Source organism: Sprattus sprattus (genome assembly GCF_963457725.1).
Source record: "Sprattus sprattus genome assembly, chromosome: 18".
NCBI classification, from domain to species: domain Eukaryota; kingdom Metazoa; phylum Chordata; class Actinopteri; order Clupeiformes; family Clupeidae; genus Sprattus; species Sprattus sprattus.
Genome location: NC_137916.1, coordinates 15,643,100 through 15,653,671, shown reverse-complemented (window position 1 = coordinate 15,653,671; position 10,572 = coordinate 15,643,100). Strand labels below are relative to the sequence as shown.

General features: G+C 41.3%; 1 protein-coding gene across 1 annotated transcript; it reads right to left on the bottom strand.

The window, feature by feature from the left end:
- Nucleotides 1-260: 260 nt before the first annotated feature.
- On the bottom strand, nt 261-10,532 carry gpd1a (glycerol-3-phosphate dehydrogenase 1a). Its single transcript, XM_080856997.1, has 8 exons — nt 10,402-10,532; nt 9,461-9,638; nt 9,208-9,348; nt 8,926-9,064; nt 8,656-8,768; nt 8,048-8,284; nt 6,844-6,950; nt 261-1,046 (listed from the first exon to the last, which is right to left on the bottom strand). Exons 1-8 carry the CDS (start codon nt 10,443-10,445, stop codon nt 950-952), a joined length of 1,056 nt encoding a protein of 351 aa, XP_080713123.1. The 5' UTR covers nt 10,446-10,532; the 3' UTR covers nt 261-949.
- Between the last annotated feature and the right edge of the window lie 40 nt (nt 10,533-10,572).

Here is a 10,572-nt window from a genome sequence, read left to right as displayed (position 1 = left end):
TGCATATTTTTAACTATACAGAAAAAGTATACTTTCTTACCATACTCTTATGCCTTACCATTGACACCAAAATTGTAATGATTCCTACCCAGCCTCTCTTTAATCTATGCACTTTACTATTTTTGTCTCTAATTCAGCCTGTGATACATGTTTCTGTGAGTGCTTTAACAATGCTTGAAGTTTTAATAAAGTTTTGATATAATCATGATACCAATAAGCAGCGCGACAACAAGATGGTATAACATCCATGAGGACTTTAATGTTCAAGGTCAAAGGCACAATGGTGGTGATACATTGACTTTGCTCTCATTGCTTTGGCTTGTGTTAATACTGACGATTGAGTCAGTCATGAGATTTAAGGCCGTTACAGTACTACCAGTGAAACTTGTGCGTTTAGACAGAGTTGAGATGCATCACTGGAGGCTGACATCTCCCTCATAGCTGCCTAGTGATCACAGGAGACCAGTCAATGTTCACTGTCAGCTCAGGGGCAGGAGCCTGGAGTACCCAGTCTCTCATTCTTGCCCTCACACACACACACACACACACACACACACACACATACACATTACGCATACACCCCATCCATCTTTCCACACAAATTGTTTACCTTTATCCAAACAGACCCATCTGAAGATGAAATAAAATAATTTAGCCACTCATGTTCCAGGAGAATGTGTGTGTGTGTGTGTGTGTGTATGTATATTATTAATTTGTGTGTGTGTGTGTGTATATGTATATTAATTGTATGTATGTGTGTGTGTATATTATTTATATGTATGTGTGTGTAAGTGAGGAAAATCAGAAATGTGTCAGACTGAAGTTACTCTGGTGACCATTGTCACCAGAGTAACTTTTTTTTACCATTGTCAGATTATCAAAGACAAACACAGACACACACACACACAGAGGCAGAACGTAGGCAGTCAAGGCCTCCTGAAGACCTTGCTCACATGTGCTCTGGGTGGTTTTGTAGACAGTCAATGAATTCTGTGACTGGACGGCCCTGGTAACATATTTCATAGACTGCAGTGAAGAGTGGGAACCTGGACAAAAAGACAAAATACAAGGACAGTGATTAAAAAGTGCAGACAAAAAAATAAACAGACCACTCCTACACTGGCGAAACCAGTATTTCACACTGCTGACTTCTTCTTTTGGGTCCACAATAGGGGCGGGTTAATCAATGCTACGGGATTAATACTTTGATACTCACAAGATATTTATTTGGTACCGATAATGAAAGTATATAAATACAAATGTGGGTGGCTGCATCGCATCTAAACGTTTAAAGTATTTTTGTGTTTTTGCAAAACAGCCCTGACATATTTAGCCGGCCCGGGTCACATGACTGTGGAAACCTGTGTCCCTGCTGGGGAAAAAAACAGCAGAGCAGCTTAAGCTGGTTAAGATGGCTGACCAGCTAGTTTAACCACCTTAAGGTATATTTTGCATTCAATTTTATGGTTGCACTGGTCATAGCGGCCAAGGCCAGCTAACACCATCTAACATCATGCTGGTGTTCAGCTGTTCTTTCATCAGGAGTGCACAGGTGCACAATTCAACGTGAAACTTGTGAGAGAGTGGCAGAGAGGAAACCTAGTGTGGTGTGGCTCTATTTGTCATCTATAGATACAAACACAGCAATTTGCTCTATTTAGACATGAAGAACACAAGAAACCTCTTCAAACATTTAAAAACAACACAACCTGAAAGTTAAGGAGACTAAACAACACTGAAAGCAATGTGGTGATAAGTGACACGTGATATGCAACAGAAGGTATCTGACAATCTGCCAGCACAGTCAGCTCCTGCACGATCCTCTTCTGCTTGAATATCTTTCGAAAAAATAAATACAATCTTGAACTGATGCTTTTTTGACCGTCAGGGAGCAAAAAAACAAATTGGGAGATGCAGGCTTGCACACGAGACAGCCTGTGTAGCACACAGCAGACAATATATCTGAACTCACAAGAATATCTAACGACTGGGGCATTACCAACAGCAGAAATGTGGTGCTATCTTTCGGTTCTTCCACTACAGCACCAAAGCTTCAGACAAGCAAAAAGTACAAATTAATTTGCAACTGCCAGAGCACAGACTAATCTAAGCAGTAGAGAAGCGATGGAGAGACTGTATGAACAACAACAAAAATAAAAACAACAAGCATTTATAACAGCACTTTGTCTACTTGTGCTCGAATGACGGAGAAGGGTCCCAGATCAGCCAAGCCACTGAAGCACTCAGGCCCTTTGAAGAGGCCACTTAGGAAGTGTCAGCAGAGCAGTATGAGACCATATCTAAGGTCATACTTCTGGTCTCTCTTCTCCAAAGAGCCATCACACTCGGGCTTCACAGCTTGCAGCACAATGCAAACGGCACTTTCAAAACATTGAGGGCACCTACACTCTGGCAGCCAGAACCTTTTTGGACGATTTTTGTGATACTGGACATGTGGAAAACATACAATCATGGCTCCTAAGTGAGATGTAAGCCCTGGGCAGTTAGGATAGACAGGCAATAACGAGTGAACCCTCTAATACTGAATCAACCGTCTCTATGGCAACAGCCTTGTCAGTGCCACAAGTTTCACCCTCTGCACTGAAAAAGAATGATACAGTCCGTTCAACATCCAAGGGAGGATTATGGCAGGAGTTTAACACGCTTGTGATGGCTTTTCAAGGGAATCGTCCAGTAATCGCAGACGCATATACTGAAATGCCAAGAAACATGGAAGAAAAAGTGATCCCAAGGAGTGGTGACCCTTTGCTTTGGTGGGAAAAAAATAAACAAATAAATCAGAGCACATTTCCAGTGCTCAGCAAAGTGGCAAAAAAGATACCTTGGAATGCATTGCAACCTCTGTTCCAACAGGAGGCAGGAGAGGAAATTAGTCATACTCCAGTAGCAGCTAATAGGTTGAGTATGCAGTATGAGCGGCATGACTTTTTTCAATGGATTCTGACTAATTTGACCATGAGGAACAAAACTAGGGTGCGGTCATTTCATGTTATCCGAGCGAAAATTGAGATTTTGCCACGCCCTTTTAGCTCGCTTGCGGCCCATCCAGCGCATCTGTATCTCAGCTTCTGAAGGTCGTAAACACTTGATGTTGGTCTTAAAATGACCGAAAAATTACGGTTTCTAAGCTCTAAACCCTTAACTTTTTGAGATACACAAGAAAAACCATTGTGTGGGGCGTTAAAAGCTTAAAATCGCACAAATTATATTTCTACTTCAGCATTCAATAGGGCATTATAATTGTCTTCTTAGCCGTTTAAAAACAGTATTATGCAAATGCAATGTACTTTCATTGAGTCTTAGCCACATAATACAGAGTAAAAGGCTATTCAACTCATGCTGGTATCAGGAACGATATTGATGCTTCCCTGAAAGACTGTGTGGAATACCTTGAAAATGACAATATTGAAGCATTCAAGTTATCTTGGGAACAAGCCAGAATGAGCAACAATGATTTTAAAGCCGCTTTCCACTCATCATGATCTGGCAATGAAAACTTCAGATACTGGATCATGTTTCTTGATGAGATCTACCCAAGATTGCGGAATCTTACCCACTCAATCAGACAGGGAGACTAAATCCTTTTAGTCAAAACCATTTGTGATTGCTTACCTCTATTCTTTCATTGGCTAAGGCTAATAAGTCCGCATTGGCAAGAGCTCTCGTCAATGAGCTTCCGAAGGATGATAGAAACGTTATAACTGAACTCAATCCACAGATGACGGTGATTGATTTTATGGCATTCATCCGAAAATTACCAATCAAAAAGGGGTTGCGTCAAGGGGTTCATCACAGATTGATATCATTTTTGACTCCTACAATGATGCTTCAATCAAAGATGGTGAACGATCAAAGAGAGGAAACGCTGGACACATAACAGTCACCATCAAGAGTGACAGGCAAAAACTCCCTGTTGACATGCAGTTGTTCTGGAACTCAGCTGAGAACAAAGTACAGATCCAGAATGACTTCATGAACTGAGTAGTTAAGAACTACCATGGGCCTTTGAACTTTTATTTTGGCGGGTTTGATGGAATGTCCTGCATGAAACTGGTTAGCAGACAGTGCAGTAACATTCCTCAGCTGAAAATCCCACAACAACAGGCCGATGAGAGAATGATGGCCCACATTCAGCATGGCAAGAAATCTGGAGTTAACTCTATTCTTCTCCTGTCTCCGGACACGGATGTCCTTGTTATCCTGCTCTATCATCAGGCGAATAGATGGTGCTTAAAGGAGCTTCACCTCAAATCTGGCAGGGGTCGAAACAAAGAAAATAATTCCTATTCATCTCCTTGCCTCTAAGCTGAACAGTTGCCTTGTGAGGAATTTACCTGGCATACATGCCTTGACAGGATGTGACAGCACAAGTAAGGTTGGATCAAAGGTTGCCTGTTTGACCAAAGCATTGGATACGAGCTGCATTGATCATTTTGGGAAACTCCCGATTGATGATAACATGATGAAAGGAGCAGAAAACTACCTTGTACAATGTCTCCCTAAGAACAAGGAGGTTGAGACCTTCGATCAATACAGGAAAGAGCAATACTACGATCAGCTCAATTTCAAAAAGCTTGTTTGTTGCTCTGCATCAATTCATGAGCATATCAAACGTTCCTATTTCCAGGCTTTTAAATGGTATCGTTCTGCTGACTCCCCAAACACTTTCCCCAACCCAGTAGATTTTGGATACCAGATAAATGACCAGGGTATCCTGACCCCAATTGATGTACCAACTGCTGCTCAGCGCCCTACAAACATCCCTGAGCCCCGCCGTTGCTCTACTTGCGCCAAATCCACTTGCTCCTGCAGAGTGTCTCGTGTGACATGTACAAAATTCTGTAAGTGTCATGTAAATGCCACCAAAGCTGGGCTCCATTCATGCAAGAACATTTACAACAAATCCCAGTGATACCCGGTGAAACTGACAATTCAATTGACTGTAAAGAGAGACAACTAAATGCATTGTCATTGATAAAGTTGTATTACCTACACGCATTTTGCATGAATAGTATTTGCTTATTTGGGCAATAGAATGAGGAGTACGTAGCTTGAGTGTTTGTTATCGTAAATTGGATTATTAAGATACATTTGAATTGCTTGCACCTGTTTTGTTGTGGTTGAAACGATTTGAAATGGATAAATGAGAATTAAAACACTGTTTTCAGCCAAAATACCTTGTCAGCGTCTAGTTTTAATCAAATTTAAGGGCCTTTTAGTTGGCTTATGTGGTTAAGACTCAATTAAAGAACATTGAATTGGCCTAATACTGTTTTTAAATGGCTAAGAAGACATTTATAATGCCCTATTGAATGCTCCTGCTGAAGTAGAAATATAATTTGTTCGATTTTAAGCTTTTTGTGCCCCACGCAATGGTTTTTCTCAAAAAGGAAAGGGTTTAGAGCTTAGAAACCTTAATAGTGCATATATAAACATGCATATTCCGGTCATTTTGAGACCAACTTCAAGTGTCTAGGACCTTCAGAAGCCGAGATACAGATGCGCTGGATGGGCCCAAGCGCGCTAAAAGGGCGTGGCAAAATCTCAATTTTCGCTCGGGTTACATGAAATGACAGCACCCTAGTTTTGTTCCTCATGGTCAAATTAGTCAGAATCCATTGAAAAAAGTCATGCCGCTCATACTGCATACTCAACCTATTAGCTGCTACTGAAGTATCAGAGGCTGAATCAGCTTCAAGCTAGAACATTTTAACATGTTACTTTTCCTGAACACCAATTTAAATTAGGGCTGAACGATTAATTGCATTTGTGGTTTAATCGCGATATGATGAGACGCGATTTTCAAACCGCAACTTTAAAAAAAAAAACGCGATTACATTTTTTTTTTTATATATATATGTAAAATTTTGCACACAGTGACTAAAGTAGCATAACGGATCACTTGCTAATCACTAACGAGATGCTAGTGGCTCAAACTAGCGAAATCTCTTGAAATGTGCTTACTTTGACACTATGACCAACTAGTTAGTCAACAACTGTCCTAATAAGTCAATCATCAAACAAGTGCAACACAAGATGGCAAATAAGCTACTTACTAGTTCGGTAGACAGTAAAAACCAGGCGGCTTCAGGCACACCTGAATAACGCAGTAATTTGCCTACGGACCTACTGGTATGGCAATGGCACAGAGGCGATTCTTCATATTGAAAGTCATTGTAGCGCCCCAATTTTCAAAGCTGTTATTTTAAGGTAAAACTGCTTATCCTAACCCTAACCCTGAAGTACAATTACTGCATAAGGCCAATTTAAAAAGTGCATGCCTTGTGTTTATACTTGACTTTGTTTAAATAACTTAAATGCACAGTGGCAAAGCCACCGATTTGTTTCTGTAATGAGCAGTTAAATACAAATGTAAAATGTGGGAAAGACTATTCCACACTAAATGTATCTAATATTGTGTCATATTTAAATCATTCAGTACGTTTTGTTGGAGAAAAAAAGAGGATAACATTTTTAAAAATCGCATATCAAATCGCAATCGCAATATTTTGGGGAAAAATCGCAATTAGATTATTTTCCCAAATCGTTCAGCCCTTATTTAAATGTTGAGTAAACGTGCCAAAATATACCTCCTGAGATTTCTAAAGAAATGTGAGAAACTTTTAAAAGTCGAATTTTAAAAGTTTGGTGTCACCCATTCCTAGTCCACAAGATCCCTGTTACACAACCCAAGTTGTACGTGCATATATGTGTCTGTGTTAATGCATGCGTGTATGTGTGCGTGCATGCATGCATGCATGCATGTATGCATGTATGTATTCTAATCCAGTCAGTTGAAAATGTAATATTAATGATCCTCACTTGTCAAGCAGGTCTTTGAGTTTTAGGATGTGATGGACCTCTGCTGCTGTGGCTGGACCCTGAAGCTTCTGGCCGTTGAGCATCTCCTTCTCCAGCTCCTCTAAAGACTGGAAGCAGAGTGAGGTCAGGGGGCAACAGACACATCACAAATATATTAAGATTAACGAAAAGAAGGTGAAATAAGCTTGCAGCACCATTTTTCTCAACTGGGACATTAAAGCCATTTACCCACAGTTTGAAATGAATTAAGATAATGTAATAGTGACTAGCTAGAGTATAACTTGCAAGATGTTATCTTCAAACACCTGTGTGCGACTTTGATCATAGGATTGTTCTACTGTCTCCTTTGATAACCCAATCAGTATAATGCTTACAGATACAGCACAGTTTGTACCCACACAACTTCTTTTGTGATCTCAAGGGATTTTTTGATCATATCAAGTAAAAAAAATAACTGGGGATGACAGATAGTCAACACAAACTGTTGAAAGGTCATCACAGATACAGTTGCTTCCTTTGCACCTCTACCAGATTGCAAGTCTTGTCTTTTAAAAAGATAATTCAGTTCTGGTCGCTAGTTATTGTGTCTATAGAGGTATAATGAAAATAACACCAAGCTTTTATTACACATTGACCTTTGTTGAGATATGCAGTTAGTAAATGAGGACATGCTATTTTAAGATAACTGGGTAACATACAGACTCCTCAGGATTTTAAACCCCTTAATTATCTGGGCAGTGTCCAGTTTCCTCTTATCTTATTGAGGCTCATAGACACCACACATCATAAATAACAAGATCCTTCTCTGATCCATTGTTTTGAGAATACATTGACCCAAGTACAAGGTGTAAAATTCAGTAGCGCCACTTACTAATCTGCAGATTGCTTTATGATCTTCAGTGATGGTCTGCCTGTACTTTCACACGCCTGCCTATCCCAACTGAATTTGGGGATAACTGGCGTACTTATATTCACTGCTTTTTGTAGGAATACACTATGAAAGAGTGTTGAGACCAGACAGGGTCTTAAATGGAACCAAACCACTCGTCTAAAATGTAATTGACTTATGAACCATCCGCCGAACTGAAAAGTTATCAAGTCATGTCCTACCACCACCCAGCTGATATCATGAGTATCACATAAAGGCCAATGTAGTGTTGTAAAATTTGAAATGAGCAAAACGGAGAAGCATCCCATTTCTTACCTTCCCAGTCTTGGCGAAGGCCTCAGAAACTTTGCGGTTGCGTCCGCCGTAACAGGTGGTGATGAGGTCGGCGACTCCACAGCTTTCCAAGAAGGTTGCAGGGGAGACTGGTCCAGCGGTGCAGAAGAGGCGAGTGAAGGCGATCATCTCCATGAGGCCGAGCCTGATCACCGCCGCTTTGGTGTTGTCACCGAATCCCAGCCCGTCGCAAAAGCCTGCACCCACTGCTACTATGTTCTAAAAAAAGTAGTGGAATCAGAGGCATCAGTCTCCGTTACTTCAACTAAATTTCAGGACCCTCTGAACATTCCTCACGTCAGGAGTAGCCTCAACAAAACCATTCAAACGTAATATATCAAGAATTTAGAGTAGGCTACATCAACCATATTAGAAATATTTCTCTTGGACCAAAAAATGTATAATCTGTTCCCAAGTCATCTTTAATCCCTTCTTCCAAACACTCTACGATAACAAAATGATTCAGTGTTATTACCATTCCACATCCTCTGACTGATGAACAAATAAATCTTAACAGTATTCAGTACTACATTAGTCTTGTGTAACCACTAAAGGCAGATATGAAAGCTGACAGACAGGCTGCAGTTTACCTTGAGAGCTCCACAGATTTCCACCACATCAGACTCCTCCACTACTGTGATGCGGAAATTCTTCGTCTGCATGAGCTCTTTCAGTAAAGCACCGTCCGTCTTGTTCTTACTACCTGGGAGAGCCATTTGAGAGATACATTTACGCAAATTAAATTGACAGAAAATCTAGTCTACAGTCAGAGTCTATAGACAGGTCACAAAGACCCCCCTCCACACGCATACACACACACACACACACACACAGATGAAAGTACAATGTGCTGGTCTTACCAATGGTTGTCTCGCAGAATTTCTCATCTGCTACCTCATTGGCAATATTGGCCCCCATCAGAACACTGACAGTGATGCCCAGCTTCTCCTGGATGACGTCGGAAATCAGCTTCAGGCCATCAGGGCCCTCATCCACTCCCTGCAGGAGAACACAGACTCTTTAACCAACACCCACACTGCACCACAGTATCCAGCTGGCTTAAGGCAGCCAAAGGAGAAACACTTCTTGTTTTTAATCAGGTTAAAGGTGCCAGAGTGAGCGAGAGAGAGAGAGAAGATCACCTTTATGAGTGAGAGTCCAAGAGCATCCTTCTTTATCTTCCCCTTAATGGTTTCACACACTCTCCCAATGAACTGATGAGGAATAACGAACACCAAGATGTCAGCTCCATTGGCAGCCTCCGCCAGGTCCGGCACTGCCAACTGACACACGGGGGGGGGGACAAGAAACAGGTCTGAGCTTATGGACCTTGCACATTAAAACCAGACTGCAGGGCTGTAATGCTGTATGGATGCAATGCAGACTCTCCCTCACCACATTCTCTGGAAGTTTTCGCCCAGGCAGGTACTTCACGTTCTCGTGATCTGTGTTAATGATCTCCGTGAGCTTGCGTCCATCCACCATCTCCTCGAAAACCCACATGTTGACGACAGTGTCAAACTTTGGGTTCTGTGCAGCATTTGCTCCAATAATTTTGGCAATGGCAGAGCCCCTGATGAGAGAAGGGGGAAGTCAACAACACAGTGTCAGCGAGCTGACAGGAGATGCTGACGGCACCCTGCCACATGCATGTGACTGACACACTCAGAGATAACCTAAAAAATAAGACAATTGGGTTCACCTGATAATAATATTCTGTAAAGTTATTCTACTTGGACAACAAATTGTGGCAAGGTGTTTTAAGTTTACTGTGACACTCTTATTTTAAGCATTCATTCACTCACACTTATAAGCACTGTACAGATATTAACAGGGTTGGGTAAGCCATTTATCTGGAAAAGAGCGTTTTATTGCAGAGAATTGTCGCGCGAATGTTAGAAGTCTACCTTAACACGTTTGAAATTCAGACAGGTCAAAATTGTGATTTCTGACAGGCATCAAAGAATTCAGAAAAGTTACGGACAGTAGCCTACTGATTCACGTGACTAACGTTCGTGGTACTACGTTAAATTAAGACTACAAGAGCACACCTGGTTTCAAGATAAATATCCAAAGAAGTGTTCACCTGTTGAATGTCAAACGCATGCACATGACTGCTGCTCAGGTAAAAAAAAAACGTGAATGTATTTTAGAAAAAGTACCTTGAATCTTGCAAAACACTGTGAATCTACACTGTGAATCTAGTCATTGGTCCATTTACAGACAGCTTCATTACTGATAAGTGTCATCGGTCATATTAAACAAGTGCGTTGGTCGCTGGAGTCAACAGCGGGGCTCACAGTGGATACAAGCGAATCAATTTTGTCATGCCTTACCAGTTTCCAGAGCCAACAATGCAAACTTTCTTAGAAAAGGCCATTGCTTCAGTTTCAATCACGCGACTTGTAGCACTGTGGGTTATCCTCGCTTCAAGCTGTAAATATCAATCACCCACAAGCGGCTGCTTGGCCTATTATGCTACAATCCCGCCCCTCCAGATCATTGGT